The sequence below is a fragment of the Mustela lutreola genome, chromosome 8, assembly GCF_030435805.1.
Source record: "Mustela lutreola isolate mMusLut2 chromosome 8, mMusLut2.pri, whole genome shotgun sequence".
Classification (NCBI taxonomy): Eukaryota; Metazoa; Chordata; class Mammalia; order Carnivora; family Mustelidae; genus Mustela; species Mustela lutreola.
The window spans coordinates 151,032,218-151,052,258 of NC_081297.1; the positions used below are offsets into that span (position 1 = coordinate 151,032,218).

The 20,041-nt window shown below is 65.1% G+C and overlaps 2 protein-coding genes across 7 annotated transcripts; both read right to left on the reverse strand.

Moving 5' to 3' along the window:
* Nucleotides 1-145: 145 nt before the first annotated feature.
* On the reverse strand, nucleotides 146-9,183 carry MAPK12 (mitogen-activated protein kinase 12). 6 transcript variants are annotated; one of them, XM_059187366.1, is made up of 13 exons: nucleotides 8,816-9,181; nucleotides 8,607-8,736; nucleotides 6,129-6,187; nucleotides 5,199-5,310; nucleotides 5,075-5,104; nucleotides 4,805-4,852; nucleotides 4,194-4,308; nucleotides 3,861-3,932; nucleotides 3,664-3,743; nucleotides 3,505-3,583; nucleotides 3,240-3,425; nucleotides 652-754; nucleotides 146-561 (listed from the first exon to the last, which is right to left on the reverse strand). In XM_059187366.1, the coding sequence occupies exons 1-12, from the start codon at nucleotides 8,938-8,940 to the stop codon at nucleotides 675-677; spliced, it is 1,116 nt and encodes a 371-aa protein (XP_059043349.1). In that variant the 5' UTR covers nucleotides 8,941-9,181; the 3' UTR covers nucleotides 146-561; nucleotides 652-674. The 6 variants fall into 6 exon arrangements, with proteins under 6 accessions (XP_059043349.1, XP_059043350.1, XP_059043348.1 ...); XM_059187367.1 differs by having other exon boundaries at nucleotides 146-754; nucleotides 8,819-9,183; XM_059187365.1 differs by having other exon boundaries at nucleotides 146-754; nucleotides 8,816-9,180.
* Nucleotides 9,184-11,096: 1,913 nt separating this feature from the next.
* On the reverse strand, nucleotides 11,097-19,382 carry MAPK11 (mitogen-activated protein kinase 11). Its single transcript, XM_059187371.1, has 12 exons — nucleotides 17,539-19,382; nucleotides 15,107-15,236; nucleotides 14,950-15,008; nucleotides 14,752-14,863; nucleotides 14,638-14,667; nucleotides 14,504-14,551; nucleotides 14,307-14,421; nucleotides 13,880-13,951; nucleotides 13,557-13,636; nucleotides 12,997-13,075; nucleotides 12,735-12,908; nucleotides 11,097-12,408 (listed from the first exon to the last, which is right to left on the reverse strand). The coding sequence occupies exons 1-12, from the start codon at nucleotides 17,652-17,654 to the stop codon at nucleotides 12,329-12,331; spliced, it is 1,095 nt and encodes a 364-aa protein (XP_059043354.1). The 5' UTR covers nucleotides 17,655-19,382; the 3' UTR covers nucleotides 11,097-12,328.
* Between the last annotated feature and the right edge of the window lie 659 nt (nucleotides 19,383-20,041).

Sequence of the window (20,041 nt, forward strand, 5' to 3'; positions counted from 1 at the left end):
GGCTCCCTGTGGACCTGGAAGGAAGGAGGTGCCCCAGCCCAGCTGCTGAGTAGGGCCTGGTACCCCATGGCCAGCTTCTCTGTGCCAGGCTGCAGCTCAGACGCCCAGAGGTAGAGATCCAGTCTGAGAATTGGAAAAGCCAAAGTGCGCTCTCTACAAAAGGGTTTATTCCTTCCAGCTGTGTGGGCCCATTCTGGGCTGGGGGTGCAGGGGAGTCCACAGCCACACCCCCCAGGACAGACATCCCTGAGTAGGCACTGTGCGCCCGCCCTGTCCTTTCTCAGCTGTTTCAGCTGGGCTTCAGCTGGGGCTGGAGCAGGCAAGGTCAGAGGCCAGGCCTTGACCCCAAGCCTCACCCCCCAGCTCCACACAGGCTCTGAGGCTTGTTGTTGCACCTGGGGGAGGGGACCATCGCTCAGGGAGTCAGAGGCCAGTCCCCAATCAGGCTGACATCCTGTCCAGAAGGTCCAGATGTTCCCCCAAGTTTAGACTGAAGTGGGAACCTTGAGAGCGGGGTAACAGCCTTGGGCGGGTGGGGGCATCCGTGGAACCCGAGGTCTCCTGGGACATAAGCCTCAGCCAAGTCACAGTGATCGTTAGGATTGCCCTTCCAGGTAGGAGCCCCAGCCAGGATCCCCAAGGCATCCTCACCACCTCTCAGGGCCCACGGGTCTTCACAGAGCCGTCTCCTTGGAGACCTTGGTCCCCAGCTGCCGGGGAGGCTTGAAGCTGAGCACTTCTTTATATGTGACACCTGGGTCGGGGTGACAGAGACAGACTGTCATGGGAGAAGGGACTTCATCACCCTTCAGAATCACCTCCTAGGATGAACACCCAGGGTGGAAGCCAGGGACCCAGGAAGAGCACTGGGCCCAGGGCACTGGTACTTGCCTCTCTGGGTGGGGGAGGGGAGAGCTCCCGGGCCTATAGTACAGGCTGTTAGCCACTGACCTAGGGGCCTAGCCGGTCCCCAAAAACATCAGGGTCAGAAGTCACTGCTGGAGTGCAGGTGCTGGATAGGCTGCCCTTGTCCCACACATGCGACTTCATCGCAGGCAGTGGCCACACTCAGCCCACCTGTGTCCATCCACAGGAGCTATCCGCCTTGATGGGGCTCCTGCAGCCCTGGAGTGGCCACGTGGGCCCCGGCCCCACACCCTGACATAATGAGGAGACGCTGTCCTCTGAATAGAAATCCATGTGTCTACTCAAGTGGTCCCACCAGAACACAGCCCGGTTCCTGGACCACGAATATCCACAACTTCAATGACAAGAATTCCCACAAACACCCACAGCTTCTGCCCTCCTCGCCAGGTGCTCATGGTCCCTGAAATGTGAGCCCAGGGCCAGCCATCCCAGAGGAAGGGAGAAGGCCCGATGTGCTTCCCCTCTGAGCAGCCTGCAGAGGGACGGCTCTGCACAGCCCTGCCCCGTCATTCCCATGCTCATCTGGCCAGTCCGGCCAGTGGAGCACCTGTGTGGGGAACATCGGTCCTCCACAGGCCCAGCGCAGGAAACACTGTGTGTTTAGAGCAGGTACTCTGTGTGGCTCGCCCTGCTTGTGGCACCTGTGTGCTCCTGCCCCGTCGGGGGCCCCCAGGCCCCTCACCTAACCCTAACCTGGGGGTCAGCCCCCACAGGGGAGGTTTGTGTGAAGCTGGCTGTTCCCAGAGAAATGGGAAGTGAAGAGAGTCAGCATTCCTGGCATTCCTAACCGGGGGCTCGGCCCGCAAGCAGGTCACGTGTTCACCATGGTCTGCAGCAAAAGTGAAAGCTCTTACCACTGTGTGTGGGTGGGAACCACAGAAAGGGTTCTGTGGCTCGTGGTTTTCATGTTATCTTTTTTAGCAACAGAAGACTTTCATCAAACCAAACCCAACATATAAGCACAGATAAGAGTGGGGCCCTGCGCAGGCACCAAGCTGCCCAGTGACCAAGGAACAGGGTCTGAGAACCACCAGTCCCGTCCACCCCACCCCCATGTGCAGCACCAAGGCCCCAGGTCTGAGGCAAAGCCAGGACCGGACCTGAATGCTGTCTGCAGGTACTTCCAGCACCCTCCAGGCTGGTCCAGCAGCCACCAAGAGAAAGACACGGAGCCCAGCCCCCACTGCCTGCCATCCTGCAAAGCCAGCCCCAGCACGCAGCCTGAGCACCTGGCAGGTGTCCCCGAGCCCAGCCTGAGGCCGAGCGTGTGCTGGTTGGGCCCTGAAAGATGAGGGCAGGGGACATCGCTCTAAGGCGCCTGACAATGCCCAGCCCGGTGGTGCCAAGCTCAGGTTTCAGTGGGTCTGCACGGCTCAGCGGGACTAGAAGGAATGGGCAAGGGTGCGGAGGAGGCTCCCTGGGGTGGGCCCTATCCTGCCAGCTGGTGTGCAGCAGTCCAGGTACGAGAGGTCCTGAAAGGGGCAAAGAGGGGCGCCTGCGCGGCTCAGTCAGCGGAATGTCGCCTCTTGGTCGGGATCTCAGCGTCATGACACCAAGTCCTGTGTCAGAGTCGGCTGGAGGTCCTCTCCCTCCCTCACACGTGCACACGCCCACCCCTCTCTCCCTCCCTCTAAAATGACTGAGTAAATCCTTTTTTAAAAAAAGAGCGCAGGGGTGCTGGGGTGGCTCAGTGGGTTAAGCCGCTGCCTTGGGCTCAGGTCATGATCCCAGGGTCCTGGGATCGAGTCCCGCATCGGGCTCTCTGCTCAGCGGGGAGCCCGCTTCCCCCTCTCTCTCTGCCTGCCTCTCTGCCTACTTGTGATCTCTCTGTCCATCAAATAAATAAATAAAAATCTTAAAAAAAAAAAAAAAAAAGAGAGAGAGAGAGAGTGCGGAGACGAGGACAAGCTCAAGAGGGAACAGCGGAGGTCTGGGGGACAAGAGGGTGCCGAGGGGCTCCAGAACAGCCCAGGTCTCTGGCCCGGACAGGGAAGACGGCAGCACCGGGGCCGGGCCGCCGGGGCAGGGACAGCGTTAGGGCTCACAACTCCCCTGAGCGGGGAGCTGTCTCCAGTCTTCAGAATTCACCTCCTGCTCTTGTCAGTGCTGAAACTCCTGCCGGGGACATTGTCTCGTCCCTCATTCACCTTCAGCCAGAGGTCACCTTGGCAAGAAGCCCCAGTGCCCTCTGACCGTCTGTGTATCCCTCATATGACCGGCATCCCCAGGTAGGGGGACCCAAACCTGAGCCCTGGAGCCCGGCACTGGTTCTCAAGGTCCCTCCACGGGCCCTGCCCAGAGCCGCCACTCACGTTTCCAGTCGTCCAGCGTGTGATCCATATCATCAAAGGACTCGTCGTACTTCTGGGCCGTGGGCTCGTCCTCCGTGTCCTGTAGTGACTCGAAGTAGGGGTGGGTCAGCGCCTCGGCCGCAGTCACCCGCCGCTCTGCATCCAGCACCAGCATTTTCTCCAGAAGGTTCACGGCTACAGGGAGGGCTGCTCAGGGAGGGTCCCAGGCCGCGGTGCCCTAGTCCCTGACCCGACGCTCCCCCCACCCGCCCCGGTCCAGTCGTACCCAGAGGGCTTGCATTAGTCAGGATGGAGGCGAAATCCTTCTTCTCCAGCTCGGGGAGGCCCTTCATGTAGTTCTTCGCCTTTTCGGGAAGCAAAGGTAAGGGTCTGACCCCCAGACCCAGGCCCAGCCCCCGCAGCCCCCGTCCAGCTCCCAACTGACATCGGCACTCTGCAGCCTCTGAACAAACTCCGCAGGAGGCGTCCCGGTCACCTTCATGATCTCCTTCAGCTGGTCCAGGTCTGCGCCAAGGTCAGGAGCACAGAACAGGGCCGAGAGCAGCGCGCGCCCCCTCCGGGCCCGGGCAGCATGCCCAGCCCCCACCCAGGCCCTGCCCGCCCCCGACAAGGGTAGGATACGGTCACTGCCCTTGAACAGCGTCTTCCCAGTGATCATCTCTGCCATGATGCAGCCCGCCGACCAGATGTCCACTGAGACAGAAGCCCCTGCGTCAGGGCTCTGGGGGCCAGGGAGGGCAGGGGCCCACACACGTCGAGGGGGGCGGGGAGGGGGAGAGACACGGACAAGGCGGCCGTGTCTAGCCTGTCGCGCCCTCTCCCGGCTCCCACCCCAGCTCAGCAGCCTTCCCGGGAGGAGCTGGCCCTGGACTTCCCATGAAGAACTGGAAGCCAGAGGGTGTGACCCAGGAGGCCGGTGCCAGGGCGGCTCTGCGTCTCTGGGCAGCTTCTCACCTGTCTGCGTGTAGCGCGTCCAATTCAAGATGACTTCAGGTGCCCGGTACCACCGGGTCACCACATACCCGGTCATCTCGCTGTCGGCCTGCCTCGCCAGGCCAAAGTCCAGGATCTACGGTCAGAATCGAGAAGGTGGGGCAGAGGGGCCCCAGGGAGTAGCCGGGTCAGCCTGTGATCCGGGAGAACTGGTCACACCGGGGCCTCCCGCCAGCCCTCCAGGACCTGAGGTCATGGCCACAGACTCCCCAAGCGTCCCCATGAGTCCCTCCCCATGGCCAGTGCCCACAGCACCACTGACCTTGCCCTCCAGCACCTTCAGGAGCAGGTGTCCCAGCAGGTGTCCTGTCCCTGCTCCTCTACTCCCTGCCCACCCCAGGACCTGGCCAGCCTATTTGGAGAGGACCCTTGGCCCTACCCTGGCTCAGACATCGGGGACTGGGGCCACTTCCCTTCCTTCTCTTCAATGAGGTACGGAGCATGCCCCATGCCCTCCAGTATCCAGTGCCATTGTGGCCTGGATGGCTGGGGTCTGAACCCTCTGCCTGGCCCGAGGGCCAAGGGCAACAGGCAGATGCGTGGGTGGGGAGAGCCTCCCCCACGACACACACCTTCAGCTCACAGTCCTCGTTCACCGCCAGATTGCCGGGCTTCAGGTCCTGGGGGCAGGAGAGAGGTGGCTGCGCAGCCCCTCCCACGGGGGCATATGCAGAGAAGAGCCCCTGTTCCCTGCCTCTGGTCAGCCCCACTCAACAGCCCTTCCAAGAAGGGCACTGGTCCCTCACCCCCAACAGCTGTGCCCCCGCGATGGGGGCTCCAGGCAGCCAGGCCCCTCCCTCACCTGTAGGCCAGGGGGCCCTCCCACCGCCACAAGGACCTACCCTGTGGATGATGCCAGCAGCATGGATATACTACAGGGACAGAGACAGTGCGGCAGTCAGCTCCCGGAGACCCCAGAGCCACGGGCCGGCAGCCCCAGCCCGGCCGCACCCCGCACGCCCCCACCTTTAGCCCCTTCAGCATCTGGTAGACGAGGAACTGGATTCGGTCCTCACTCAGCTTCTCGTGCTTCATGAGCTTGCCCAGGTCAGTCCCCATGAACGGCATCACCAGGTAACTGAGGGATGGAGTGCGTGCAGATGCCTGGTGTCACATGCACTCCGCCCCTGGGGGTCCCGGAAACGGCCCCACGGCACACGGGCTCCCCTTTCCACACGTGGGCAGCGCCCGCCTTTCCCAAGCCCAGCCACAGCTCTTCTGCCCGCCCTGCCCCACCCAGAACGGTTTCCTGCAGGGCCGCACGGAGGCCAGGATCCAGGCAGCACCAGGGATCACAGGCAAAAGAGCGGCCAGAGAAAGGAGGGCAGGGCCTGTGGGCAGGGGTGGGGACAGCAGGGCACATGGGTCAGAGGAGCACACCGGACAGGTGGCAGGAGAGGGCCGCAGAGGACAGACATTAAGCACCTCGCCAGGACAGGGGCCTGTGCAGGTCCTTGACCTCTGCAAGGTCAGACGGTGAGGCGCTGTCCTCAGCTCTTCCCCAGCTCAGCCTCTGGCTCTGGGCCCACCGCAGTAGGAAAGCAGGGACAGCAGCCACAGGCAGGCCAACTGCTGCCCCTCCCCTGCCTGCCAGCAAAGGGCCGCAGCTCTCCACACAGGCCACACAGAGTGCCAGGGTCCGAGAGCACGGGACCTGCCGACTAACAGATGGGTCCCACACTCGCACCTCCGGCTCTGGCGGGGGCCAGTGCCCAGGGCGGTGGGCCCCCAGTGTGGTGGGAGGAGGCCCAGGATCCACCCAGCCGTGCCACCGCCATGGGTCCTGGGTTCGGGACCCCCCACCCGGGCTGTGGGGAGGCCCTCACGCCAACACAGAACCTGAGTCAGCACCCAACACTCCACTGCCCGGCACAGCCTGCCCAAGACCACACTCACAAGTCTGTGAAATCATCCAGGGTTTCATCAGGAGTGAACACATCCAGCAGCCCGATGACCTGGGGAGGAACCCAGAGGACTGTGTGGAATGGGGGCTTGGCGGCGGGCACGGCGGCTCGGGTACACCCCCAGAGCGGGCACTGCACTCAGGGCAGAAAAGCCCCCCACAGCCATCCCCGTCTCCTCCCAATGTCTGCAGGGCCTGGCTCCGTCTGCTGGCGGGCGGCCCAGCCCTGGCACACAAGCCCCTAGACACAGGCTATTTTTGAACGGTGACCACAGGGACCCCCTGGGGGAGGGGCAGCTCCCATGGCCCTTCCTCCTCCTCTTCTTAGCTCCCAGGAAGACCCGAGACCAGGGGGGACAGCCTCCCGGGGGAGGGCCGACAACCAGCAGGTCCATCAGGGGGCCTCACCCCTGCTGGAGAGCCCCAGGCAGGCTGGCAGCAGAGCCCGCCCTGCCGACCCCTGGGAGGCCTATACAGCAGAGTGGCCAGGTGGAAGTGCCAGCGGGGGGACACCTGGCAGAGGCCGTGTGAACGACGGCCGAGGCGGAAGGGAGAACACTTCGAGTGTTTGAGGAACACAGGGAGAAAGGCCAGGTGGCCGAGGCCCAAGCCAGGGAGTAGCCAAGGAGAGGCCAGAGGGAGCCCGAGCAGGCCCGTGCGTGCCAGGTGAAGGTCTGGCTTGGACCCCAAGAGCTTCTGAGCAAGGGTTTAAACAAGTGTGTCCACTGCTTGCTGTGTGGGGACAGACAGGAGGGAGGCAAGAGTGGACACAGGTGGAGGGACACTGAGGTGAGCTCTGCGGCCAGCAGGGCTGGAGTCATGGGCACAGGGGAGGAGAGAACACAGAGGGATGTTCACTGAGGGGTCTGGAAGCCAGGGAAGCCTGGGGAACCGGGACAGTGTCTTGACAAGAAGAGGTTAGAAGACAGGGTTGCCAAGGGTGAGGGGGATCTGTTAGGTTGCTAGAGACTTCTGTGCCTCTGCAGTGCGGCTTCTGGCCTTAAGTAGGGGAAGGGCGGAAGGGCAGCCCCTGCCATGGCGCGCAGCCTCTCACAGCCTCAGTGTTCACCTAAGAAAGCAAGGTGCTGACTGGCAGAGCCTCCCAGCTGTGTGCAGGGCCCGCGGAGGCAGTGGCTCCTGTGCTGGTGGGTCAGGATGGCATAGAGGAGGGGGCTGGGCCGTGGGTGAGCAGTGTCTGAAGAGAAAGCCCTGAGACCTCAGGGGATGGGCAGGGTGGGGAGTGGGAGTGGGGGTGGTTGGGGAGGAGGAGGAAACCTTGAGGGGGCAGACTCTGTCTCCATGGGAACCAGGGGCACGACTGGGTGTAACCACCACGTGGTGGGGTCGGTGCTGGGCTGGTGTCCACCGTGAGTGGGTTTCACTGGGGAAAGGCTAAGGACAGAGAAGGAAAGTCTGATGGAACCAAGGACCCACTCAAGGGGTTAAGAGGGTTAGGGTCAGCCAAGAACCGAGGGAACAAGTTTCCTGGCAGACATGGGACTCATGTTCCCCGATGGAGGCTGGCAGATCTGATGGTCCAGGAGGGCCTAGACCACCTGTCTAGAGCATGATCAGCCCAGGGTCTGGGTACCCAAACCACTAGCCCTGAGAGGGGGCCCAAACTAGGGGTGTGGCAGGAATGATGTATGTGGGAGACGCAGAGTGCAGGGCTGTAGGAGGAACTTGGAGAACAGCAGTTCTCCCAGGAGGAGGGAGGGCTTTCAGAAGCCAGCAGGGGCAGCCGCACGTGGTGTCCTATGGGCAGGTCCCGAAAAAAGGGAGACCCTTCCCTGGTAGGGCCCCAGATCCGCCATCCCTCCCCCCATGGAAGAAGTCATTGGGGGCGGGGGGGGGGGGCACTCTTCTTAGTGCTGTCCACACAGCTCCCTCAACCCCTCGGCTTGGGAGACTGCAAGGCTCTGAGGTGCCCCTGCCAGGATGCCGGCTCCTGCTCTGTGTCCAGCTCTGCGGGGGACTGGAGCAGACTGCTCAGGGCAGGGTCTGGAGAAGGGGGCCTGGGCTGCGGCCCGTGCGATGCCCAGCAGGAGGGAAGAGGCTGAGCGTCCCTTGCAGAACAACCGCTGGTCGCCTGTGCGCGTCCTCTCTCACCTCTAGGCTCCTGGCCGGAGGCAGGGTTGGGGTGAGACGCTGAGGGTGCCCTTGGCCTGGGCCGGGGCCGTGACCCGACTAGGGCCTGGGTGAAGAGGCAGATGTGGCCCCAGGAGGAAGCCAAGGAGCTCAGCCCTTCGCGGGCACCGGCTTCGCAGGGAGGCCTGGCCCCAGGGAAGCAGCGGCTCTCAGGGCTCACCACGTGGAGCCCCCCGAATTCCGGGGTACAACGGCCTGGCCCCCCAGTCTCCAGACAGCGCACGGGCGGGGCCGCCGAGGGGGGCAGGGTCCGCGGGCGGGGAGGGAGCGGAGCAGCCGGGGCGGGCGCTGGCGGGGTTGGGGGGGCCCCAGGCGCGACTCACGTTCTCGTGGCGCATGTGCTTGAGGAGACGCAGCTCGCGGTAGGCGCGCTTGGCGTACAGCTCCGACTGGAAGGGCCGGTACAGCTTCTTGATGGCCACCTTGGCGCCAGTGCGGCTGTCCACGGCCGAGCTGCGGGGCGCGCGGGTCAGCGGGAGGCCCGCGCGCCCCCGGACCCCGCGCGCCCCCGCCCCGCCCGGCTCGCGCTCACCACACCGCGCCGTAGGCGCCCGAGCCCACGGGCTGCAGGTCCTGGTACACGGCGCGCACCTCCCAGGCCGTCTTGGTCACCTCCTGGCGGTAGAAGCCCCTGCGGGCGGGCGGCGGCGAGCTCATGGCCGGCCCGGGCGCCGCCCCCGCCACCGACCCCGTGGGCGCTGCGCCGCGAGGACCGGGCGCCCGGGATCAGCCGGGGCCACCGCGTGGGCAAAGCCTGCTCCGCGCCGTCGCCCGGCCGCCGCTGGGGCCCTCCGGCCTCCGGCTCTCTCCGTCCTGGGGCCGCCCTCCAGGGAGTCGGGAGCCGCCGACCCCGGCCCGACCCCAGCCCCGGCCCGGGGAGCGCGCGGCCCCTCCCCCGCCTGCGGACCAACCGGCCCCCGGGCGGCGCGCACGTGACGCCCCCGCCCGCCCTCCGGCTCCCCGCGGAAACCTGAGGCGCCCGCCGCGGGCGGGGAAGGGGGGGCTGGGGGAGGGGCGGAGCGGGGGAGGGGAGCGCCGCCGGGGCCGCGCCGGGCCGGACCGCACTGCAGACCCCGGCCGCCTCTTCACCCGGGCCGGGCCGGACTCCCCGGGGCCGGGTTGGGGGTGTCTTAGCACCAGTCCCGTGGGGCTCCGGCTCCCCCTTAGTAGCCACGCGCCCGGGGAGCTGGGCCCATCCTGGGCAGTCCGGACCTTAGCACTTCTATTCCCAGCTGCAAGTCACCGTCCGCCTCCCTCACCAGCTCCACCCCATCAACCCGGGCCCGCACCCCGGAGTGCCCGGAGCTGAATGCTGTGACCCCCAGGCCAACCGCCCACCCCCCAGGCCGCCCCCTTCCCCTGGGGCGGATCCATCCACATCCCAGTGTGGGGTCCCCCACCACCCAACGCCTGCATCCCCCTTTCCCTGTGGAGGAGCTGGGCCTCCTCCGTGTGACCACCACCGACCCCAGGCCTCCCAACCCCAGGAGCCAGAGAAGCTGGTCCTGTAGGTCTCCCCTGGGCCCTGGTGCACACCCAGCTCCCTTCTCTGCACCCACCTGGCAGGTGGGAAGCTGCTCCGAGTCTGTGGGGGTCCCTTCCTGTTCTGCCTCCTTCCCAGCTTTCTCCTCATTTGTCCTAAGTCTGGCCTGAGCCTCTCCTCTCTCTGCAGAAAGTCACCCCTGACCCCAGGGGTGAAGGAGAGCCCGGCTTGGGCCTTTAGTGCCCCCCTTACCCCTCGGTGGGGCCATCGGTGGGGCCATCGGCATTCTCCTTCCAGAGGTCTGGCCCCACCCTGCACCAGATGCTCTTGGAAGACAGAGACCCCTCCCTCCGGGACCTCCCCCAGCTCCATGAGGCAGGTCGGAGACAGAGTGGGGTAACAGGATTTGCAGGGTCCCCCGCCCCTCCTCTGTGCCCTTCTGGCCCCAGACACCATGAATCAGCAGCTCAGAGCCGGCCAGGGCAGCTTTACACCCGCGCTGCGGGCTGGTCTTCCGCAGCACCCAGCAGCTGGAGACCAGTAAGAGCGGCCAGTCGCCGGAGTCACAACCACCTGTGCCCTTCATGCCCTGGGTTGCCTCCTCCAGGAAGCCCCTAGCTGGCTCACTTACTTATGGTGGGGCCCAGGGGTCTGGCAGGTTTCCCCACGCAGGGCATGTCCCAGCTCTGCTCCCATTCCCCAGGACCTGAGGCCCCGTAGCTACACTGACCAGCCCATGGTGGGGCTCCCAGAAGATCTCCACCCCCAAGGCCCAGGGCAAGGGCACAGATGCCCCATCCAAGGGAAGTTCTGCCCCATCCCTGTTGAGGCCAGTGCTCTTCCTCCCGAGCCGTGGTGAGCAGCAGGAACTCGGTGGACATCCCGAGGGCTGGAGTGGCCCTCTCACCCCTTAAACAGGAACGAAAGGAAAGCTACTTTCCCCATTTTACCCAGCTCCAGGGCAGGACAAGCCTTTGCTCCCAGGGAGCCCTGGTTGTCCACCAGCAGCTTTCCTGACCACTGAGCGAAGGGGCAGAGCTGCAACCAGACCAGAAGCCGAGCATGCCCAGTGACTCCGCCCCCCCAGGGCAGTGGGCTGATCTGTGGATTGCCTCAAGCCCTGTCCTGGATCAGAGCCTATCAGCCTGGACCCAGAACTCACCCTGTCCCGCCCACCATGGCCCTCGGCTCTCTGGGAGCAGGGAGGGTGCTGGACTGAATATGGCTGCTTGTCCGACTGGCGACTAGTGGGGTCAGAGCGGCTGGGAATGTGAGGTGTGGATCCAGCTCCCACCTCCCCGCTCCAGGCAGCAGGGCCTCGGACACAAGCTGAGTGGGAGAGAACCCCCTTTATTGTGAAACCCCACTGCAGGCACTTGACATTGAGACCTCTGCAAGGTGGGGGGGGGGGTCACCACCTGACACACGGAACACCACCTCCTCAAAGAGAAGCCCCTCGCTGGGGAACCCACACCCCCAACATCTTGAACAGGGTCAAGTCCACAGGTTACTGGACCAGCTCCATTCTGGAAGAAGGGAGGCAAGCGGACCCACAGGGCAGAACAGTCCAGGGCTCAGCTGCAGGGCCGGAGGAGGGCAGAGGTAGAGCGAGAGCAGGCAGAGGCTTCTTCATCAGCTCCTGGCCAAGGTCAGGGTCTGAGTCCAAGGGCACACTGGGGTGTGCCCCCCCCACCGCCAGCATCAAGCTTGGAGCCCCCTGTACCAACCACCTCTTCACATCTGCTGCAGCCCCCGCACTCCAGGAGAAAGCCCTGGCTTTTGTTCCCTGGTTTCCCTTGTCCACCAGAGCCCCTGGCATGGCACACCCAGGATCTCAGCGGCAGCGCCCCAGCCCACCCCCAACCAGGAACCGAGGGAAGGGAAGTAACAGCAGAGGCACCTCACTTCAGGCTTCCAGCTGCTCATGGCGGCTGGCTCTCAGGCCTCCCCAGATTCACACGCGCCTTGACATGTCAGTACCGGGAGCACGCATTAGTATGCATATGCCACGTATGGCCCAGGGGAACACGGGGCTCCAGCATGGTCTTCTCATTGGATACGTGGTGACGGTCTCAGCTTTCAGCTCTTCAGGGTCTCAGCACTTCCCAGGACAGCCGCCCCTTCCAGGTTGAGAGGCTCTGACAACCAAGACCCTCCCTTCAGTCTCCAGAGGGCCTGGCCCCAGGGCACCATGCCCTCCAGAGACAACCCTCTGGGACCTGGGACCGAGGAGGTCTGGAGACAGACATACTCCCCAGGGGAACCCCAAGGCATCCAGATGAGGTCCTACGGGAGACCCAGGTTGTTGGGAGAAGGCAGAGGACTGAGGAAGTCCAGGGTGCTCTGTCTGGACTCCTGCACTCGCGGCTTGCACCCATGCACACTCTTGTGCGTTCACTTGCGTATACAGACTGCCCACGAGGGCAGCGTGCAGGCGAGGGAGCCCCAGCTAGGCTCAGGGTGCTGGCCACAGTGGTGCTGGGAGGCGGCCCTTGTGGGAATCCAGCCGGCATGCTCCTTCCTGCCCGTCCGCCAGTCCCAAGGGCCAGCAGGCACGTGTCCTCACTGCTCAATCTCCAGGCTGCCAGGAGACTGCGGTGGCTCTGCGGGCTTGAAGCTGAGAACTTCCTGGTAGGTGAGCTCTAGGGAGTGAAGGGAAAGGCCGTCACTGGCTCACAGCCCCCACCTGACTGTCCGGTGCTGGCTGCCCAGACCGGGCCCACCATCCTGAGGGCAGTCTCAGCCCCGGGGGGCTTCCTTCTAGAGCCGGCGCTGTGCTGCCCCAAGCCTCTGCTGGACCCAGCCCAGCCCCAGGAGCACGGGCAGTGTGGGAACCACTCTGGGGAGGAGTAGGATGCTTCCAGCAGGAAACAGGCAACTCCCAGCCTACGGGGAATGAAGCCAGCGTCAGGCCCCTGGGCTCCACTTCTCCCCTCCCCGCCCAACCCCGGGCCCTGGCCCATCTCACCCTTCCACTCCTCCACGGTGCGCTCCTTGGCCTCAACGCTCTCGTCGTAGGGCTCGGCCTCAGGTTCATCATCGGGGTCATGGTACTGGCTGAAGTAGGCATGGGCCAGGGCCTCCGCCGCACTGACTCTCTGGTCGCTGTCCAGCACCAGCATCCTTCCCAGGAGGTCCACAGCTATGGAGCGGTCCGTAGGGAGGGGGTGGTCAGCCGTGCAGGTAGGGCCAGACGGGGAGCCCAGCCCAGCCCCGGAGCCCGTCCTCACCCAGGGGGTTGGCCCCATGGAAGATGCTCCTGAGGTCCTTCTGAGGCATGGGGGGCAGGGACTGGATGTAGGTCCGGGCCTGGGGGCACACAGGAAGGGCCTGAGGGGGCCGGCTCATGCACCGGCCCCCCTCCTGCCCAAAGCCAGGCAAGGACTTGCTGAGACAAGACCAACCCGCTCTAACAGGCCTGGATCAGAGCCCGCACACACCATAGGGCCCCTGCCACCACGGATGCGGCGGCTCCCGCGGCTTACCTGGCTCCCGATGCCCGGGGCACCCCCTGTCCTTGGCAAAGGCGATGTCTGTCTGTCAGTGCTAAGACTGTACCCTCACTGTCCCACCGTCTGTCAGTGCTGAGGGTGTACCCTCACTGTCCTCGTGCCGGGAACGCCTTCCCTGTTCACCTGTTTCTCCCTGAAGGGCTCAGGTACCTGCCTTGGGCTCTAGTCCACCGTGACCCAGGTCTCCCGCATGGTTCCCAGTCTCTTCCCACAGAGCCCCTTCCTCTGGAGTGCCCAGGAGCTGGGTCAGCAGAGAGAGCGGGCAGCGAGCGACTCACGTGTTCTGAGGAAATCTTTGCTAGAACCTCAGGGCTGGGTGTGCCCACCACTTCCATGATTCGCTTCAGCTGGTCGATGTCTGTCCGGCTGAGGAAATGCCCACTGGCCAGGAATAGACCCTTCCCAGGCCCCCAGATCCCAGACCTGGGGGCGCTACCCAAAACCTGCTCTCCTACAGCTGGAGTCAGTGAGCCCAAGGGGGCCCCGCATGGGGCAGAGAAGGCAAGGCCGGCCAGAAAGGGCCAGTGCGCACCTCCCCTGCGCCCCACCCAGCACAGGGGGCTCCTGGCTCACCCTCCTCCCACACCTGGGCCAAGGATACAGTCACTTCCTGGGAAGAGGGCCTTTCCCTGGAGCAGCTCAGCCATGATGCAGCCCACAGACCAGATGTCCACTGTTGGGGAAGGAGGCTCCATCAGTCCACCCTCCCCAAGGGCCCTTCCGAGAATCAGGGTGCTGCCCAGACTGTGCACAGTGGGCTCTCTGTTGCACCCAGGCCCCCAGACAGCAGACCCCTTACTCCTCTAAGTACAACGCTGGGAAGGGGGAACAGTTAGCCCAGGACCCATGGTGCTTGGACCCTCTGTGGTCCATTTTTGAATGCTTGCCCTCCAAGACTGGACACACACCACCCCAGGGGCCTGGGCTCCTGGCCCTGTACCCGCCGCCCTCAGTCCCCAGGCCCTGGTGTGATTACTGCAGCCCACCCTGGCCCCACCCCGCACACCTGCCCGGCTGGCAGATGTCACCTGTCTGGTTGTAGTGCATCCAGTTCAGCATGATCTCGGGGGCCCGGTACCAGCGAGTGGCCACGTAGCCGGTCATCTCTTCATCAGCCTGGCGGGCTAGCCCGAAGTCCAGGATCTAGAGCGACCAGCAGGCTTGTGAGCACCTCCCCGGACGACCCCTCCGCAGCCCGGCAGGCCCTCACCTGCAGGCGGCTCACCCGCAGCTCACAGTCCTCGTTGACCGCCACGTTGCTGGGCTTCAGGTCCTGCGGGGCAGGCGGGCGTGAGCGCAGGAGGAGCCCCTGCGCGGGCCCTGCGGAAGCCCCGACCCGCACCCTTCAGCCGCACCTACCCGGTGGATGATCCCCGCCGAGTGGATGTACTGCGAGAGGGAGAGGGGGATGCGGTGGCAGGGTCAGGCTCTGACCGCCGCCCCGCGCCCCGTGCCCGCCCCTGCGGCGCCCACCTTCAGCCCGCGCAGCAGCTGATAAACCAGGAACTGGACGTGCTCGTCGCTCAGCGCCTGGCACTTGACGATGTTGTTCAGGTCGGCGCCCATCAGGGTGGTCACCAGGTACCTGGGAGGGGGGGGGTCAGCACCGAGAGGCCGCCTCTCCCCCCACCCCCAACGCGCTTCCCTGTGGCCCCGCTGGCGACCGCTCACACTTCGCTGAAGTCCTCAATGGAGGTGGCCGGCGTGAACACGTCCAGCAGCCCGATGACCTGCGTGGGGCCGGGAGTTAGGCCTGGACGCCCCCTGCGTGCTGCGCGCCCCGGGAGGCCCGGCCGCCCGGCGGACCCGCCCCGCGAGCCCCGCTCACGTTCTCGTGCTTCAGGTGCTTGAGCAGCCGCAGCTCGCGGTACGTTCTCCGCGCGTGGATCAGCGACTGGAAGGGTCGCGACAGCTTCTTCACCGCCACCTTCTGCCGCAGCCGCGCGTCGTAGGCCGAGCTGCAACGGGGGGAGTGAGGCGGCGCGGGGGGGGGGGGCCCGGCGGCGCGCCCCGCACCCCGCCCCTGCTCCCGCGGGGCTCTTCTTCCCGCCCCCGCGCTTGCTCAGACGGCCGCTGGGGGGTGGGACACGGCGACACCGGCACCCAGGAAGCCTCTCCTCTGTGCCTCTTTGGGGCCTTCTCCTTCTTCAAGGGGCAGCCCACCCTCCCACGCACAGGGGCCGGGCCTGCGCCACCAGGGAGTCCTAACCTGGATCTTCTTCCCCAACTCGGCATGGGGCTGAGGGAGAATCTCCACCAACCAGGTCAGGAAAACAGCCATTGCTAAACCAGCCCCAAACAGCCCTCTGGCTCCCCTATTGGCTCATAGCTCCACCCCGCAGGGTTCCAGAGCCACCTTCAAAGCCCCTGGGTGCCCAACACCTCTGAAGAGACAAAATACGGAGGAAAAACTGGCCAAAGGTGTTTACCGCGTTATTATTTTTAAGAGTGACAAACCGGACAATATGCAAGGTCTGGGCCCACGAACATTCCCCTTGGTGCACCCCATTCCCCAGAGGTCCCGATGCCCACGCATCTGCTCTTCACAGGAGACACAAGGCCCACAGGCATCAGCTTCAAATGCAAAGGCTGCCCCCCCACCCCGGAGTCCCACTGGCCCAACACTGGAGCCCTGCAAAGAGCCATCCATGCCTTCACACAGACTGCTTCCTCTCCTTCCTCCCTCTCCCTTTACCTCCACTCTCTAGAATGCTGCTTCCCCAGCAACGAGTGGGGTCCACGCGGCCCTGGGAGCAGTTTCTGCAGCACGGGATGCCCAGGGGCCCAGGTGGCAGTGCAGGAAAGCTAGCTAGGTGCCTGGGGCATCCACGCGCCCCCCCCACCCCCACAGTGGCCTGTGGGGAAAGGTCTGTCACTTCTGGGGAGGCAGGTAGGGGAATGTCCACTCATGCGGGCAGCGGATCCTTTTGCCCAGTTGTCGGCACAATCAAGTGACAGGAATCTGGCACTGGGGCACCATCTTCATCAGGAGAACACAGGAGCCCAGGAGAGGGCAATCACCTGCACTGGTCCCCATCAACTAAGTGCAGTGGGGGGCCCAGGCCTCCTTTGGGGAGATTGATACTCTCTAGGAGCTCCCAGAAGGTGATTCTAGACCCAAGGTGATTCCAGCAAGGACTCTATATTCCCCAGGGACCACTCATTTATTATCCTGACCCTCTTCCCACCCTTGAGGTCTTGGAGATGGAGACAGAGACCTGAGGCCAGGACGGAGGAGATGGCCAGCCCGACGATTCTGACAAGCGGGCCAATGACAAGAGATGGGGGGTGGGCAGAAACCCTTGGTCCAGGCTCCAGCACTGGACCTCTGGGGGCTTCAGGAAGTCCCAGTCTTAACTTCTGTCAGAGCCAGGAGCAATGCCCCATCCCCTAGGGGCTCTGGCCTCCCCACCTCCAAGACTCCCTCAGTGGACAGCAGCCACCTGGCTCAGGCCTCTGTAATAACCCCAGTGGGTTTGGGGGGACACCGCTCAACACCCACATCCGCACTCAGCCCATCAGTATGGCACCTGCAACCAACTTCCTACAACCACCCTACCCTAGACCCTCCCCAAACCCACACGGGCCTCACCCAAATCCTGACCCTCTCTCCCATTCCAGACTATGCTCTGTCTGAGCCCCAGAGCCCAACTGTGGGGCTGTGGTCTGAGCTATCTTGGTTAGGGCAAAAAAATGGGCTGGGGTCTAGACCACCACAAGTATTGCAGGGGGATGGTAGGCATCTCTGCTCAGGCCTAAACCCTGGCCAGAGTCTGAGACCCTTTGGAAAACAGGGGAGGGGCAGGACCCGCCATGGAGCTTGATCCTACCCTCCCCCAAGTTAGGCTTTTCCTTTGGCAAACAAAACTACCCACCGTAGTACCTGGGCATCTGCCGGACCCCAGGGATGCCAGACCTTTGACGGAGGGAATGGGGGGGGGGGCAACCTAGACGCATGCTTGCACATTTAGGGGCGCATGAGACCCGCCCTTTCGCCGACTGTGACGCCGCAGGATTTGGGCCTGGTGGGGGATGCTCCGGCTGGGACAGGACGGAGGAACGACCCCTCTCCCCAAACCCGAACGGCGCCCGGTGGGAAAGTTTCCTTCACGCCCCCACCCCCCATTCATTGCCGCGATCCGTGAGAGGCCCGGGGGCGGAGGCAGGGCGAGGCCCCTCCCGCCGGCACCTCGCGGAGGGAGGGGAGGGGGCGCGCGCTCAGTCCCGCCCGCACCTCCCCGCTCTCGCCGCCGCCCCTACCAGACCGAGCCGTAGGCGCCGGAGCCCACGGGGCGCAACCCCTGCAGCCGCTGCGGCACCTCCCACACGGTCTTGTTCAGCTCCAGCCGGTAGAAGCCTGCGCGCGGGCCCGACATGTCCGAAGCGGCCGCCGCTCGGCCCGCGCCCCGCCCCGCGCCCCCGCCCCCGCCCCGCGCGGGAGCCGGAGCGGAGAGGACGGAGGGCGGCGGGAGGAGGCGGCGGCGGGCGGCGGCGCGGGGCGGGGCCGGGGGGCTGGTGGTGGGTGGTGCGCGGGGACAGACGCGCGGCTTCCTGCCCCTGCCTGGCGGCGGCCGGGCGGAAACCAGCCCTTCGGTCCCCTCCTGGGCTCGTCCGGGGCCGCTGCGCCCGCGCTGGGGGAGGGACGGCCGGCGTCCAGCTCGCCGCCCCGCCCGCCTCTACCTCCTGGGGCCCGCACTTCCCCAAGTATCCGCCCGCAATCTGTGCTCGGCCGGGCACCGCCCCATCCAGGACGCCACCGCCTCTCACCAGCCTCTGCTCCCCGCACCCAACCCTGCCAGCACCCGAGCCTGCACCTCCGGTGCACGCACCCCTCCTCTCCCACCCCCTGCTCCGGGCCCTGCGCGAGACTCCCCACCAAGCTGCTCCCTCTGAAATGAAGGCGAACCCTCCAAATCGAAGAAGCCAGGGCAGAGATTTCTTTCATCACTACAGAGAAACTGGACACTTGGTCAGATAGGCCTCCCTGTGGGGTGGGCAGATGGACGCGCTCTGGATCCTGCGCTCGCCCGGCTTCCGGCTCTCGGAGGCCGCTGCGGCCTTGGCGGTGCGGTTCGTCCCCTGGTAACCTTCCGCGGACCAGCAGCGGCCTCCCGCCTCGGTCAGGCCTGGGGACCAGCCCCGTCAGGACCAGGGACAGCGGCGGCACGGGGCGTGGGGGGACGTTTGAGGGGCTGTACCCATAAAAGGCCATCTCCAAATGGGTCTTTCTTGGCTCCTGGTGCCTTTCCTCCTTCTAATCCCCCAGTTGTCACCTCTCCCAGGAAGCCCACCCTGACTTTTCTAGGTACTGGGGGGCTCCTCAGCTACGTAACCGCAGCTCCTCCTCCGCGCACGACACGTTTCCTCGCGTCCTCTCACGGCCCGGGAGGAGGATTCCTCCCGGGGCAATGTTCCTCGTGCCAGCAAGAAGGCCTCCCCGCATCTCTCTAGCGCTCGGGGCCCGCGCCTCCTCATTTCCTCCTTAAAAGTGACAAGTGTGCGGAGACAGCGCTGCCCCGTGACAGGTGTCCCCGGGCCCTCTGTGTCGGGAGAGCGCTGGGGGGCTGCGTCTCCCAGGAAAGTGGGCAATCGGGCTGTTGCCCGATCTTCTTCCTCTTCCAAACAAACCAAAGCTTGAGTTTTTATGGGAAATGTCCTGATTTTCAAATGCTGGCAGCGAGACGAAAACAAAACACGTCGACGCAGTACCAGGCAAACGTCACTACCCAGCGAACCCGGACCGTGGCGTCGGCCGAGTCCCAGTCGCGCCAGCCAGCCTTGCACGACCTCGGCCAAGTCCCGAGCCGTCCCCAGCCTCAGTTTCCCCTCTAGGAGCCGGTGTAGGCCGGGCGGTGTTGGGGTGAGGACACCGGGGGCCCCTCCCACAGCCGCCCCACTCCGCGCCTCCTCGGCGGTCCCCGCCCTGCGCTGTGTTTTCCGGGCCGGCTGAGGCGCGCTGGGGTTCCGTGCGGGGTCCGTGGAGCTTCAGCTAAGGCCGGACAGGAGGCTCGTCCAGCAGCGGGCGGCGGGCGCTGACCGTGCGGCCGGGAGAAGGGGGGCGGCCTTTGTTTGCGCCCGGCGGGCGGGGCCCCGGAGGTTCCCCTGGCGATAGGCCCCGCCCTTCCGCCCCGGCCGGAGGGGTGGGGTTGTGCCGCCCCTAGGGGAGCCCGGGCCCCTCCTCGCGGTCAGGCCCAGCAGAGACCCTCGGTCATGATTCATCCTCGGGTGCCCACCTGGTCCCCAGGACCCAGGCCCGGCTGCCTTCTGGGGAGGGTCGCGGTTGTAATACTGATGAGCAGCAACCAGGGGGTTTCCTGGGTGGTTAAGGTGGGGAGAAGACACAGGGCCAGACAGATCAGGAAGTCCCCTGGAGAGGGGACACCGGTGGAGCTGGGGCAAGCGTCCACAGTCCTCCCTCTCCAGGACTGAGCTGGGTCACAGACAAGTATGGTGGCTGGGCTGGGGGGTTGTGGCTGGCTGTGTGGGGCCATGGCAGGGTCCCACAGGCTGATAGGGAGCCCTGCTGGACATGTTCACAGCACGACCCTGGCCAGCCGGTCCAGAACGACTGTTGCGTGGTGCGAGTGAGAAAGGCCTGAGTCCGGAGGTGGTGGTGGCTTGGAAGGGAGAGCAGCAGGGGTGGGGGGCGGCAGGTGCTTCAGGTGTGAGCAGGCATGAGTGGGGAACCCAGGCAGAAGAGCTTCCTCCCCAGACATCAGCCTGGGGCCTCAGGACCTTCATCCCCAGCTCTCTTGACCACACC

Bases quoted from the DNA above. Each gene is read 5' to 3' on its own strand.
- MAPK12 (XM_059187366.1), bottom strand. From the start codon at position 8,940: ATGAGCTCGCCGCCGCCCGCCCGCAGGGGCTTCTACCGCCAGGAGGTG. The intron at 3,933-4,193 runs GTGAGAAGCTGC...CTTCTGTCTCAG, and splicing joins GACGCGCTACACGCAGACAG to TGGACATCTGGTCGGCGGGC. The intron at 3,744-3,860 runs GTATCCTACCCT...ACCTTGGCGCAG, and splicing joins GCTGTTCAAGGGCAGTGACC to ACCTGGACCAGCTGAAGGAG.
- MAPK11 (XM_059187371.1), bottom strand. From the start codon at position 17,654: ATGTCGGGCCCGCGCGCAGGCTTCTACCGGCTGGAGCTGAACAAGACC. The intron at 15,237-17,538 runs GTAGGGGCGGCG...CCCCCGTTGCAG, and splicing joins GGCGCCTACGGCTCGGTCTG to CTCGGCCTACGACGCGCGGC. The intron at 12,409-12,734 runs GTGAGATGGGCC...TTCACTCCCTAG, and splicing joins CACCGTGGAGGAGTGGAAGG to AGCTCACCTACCAGGAAGTT.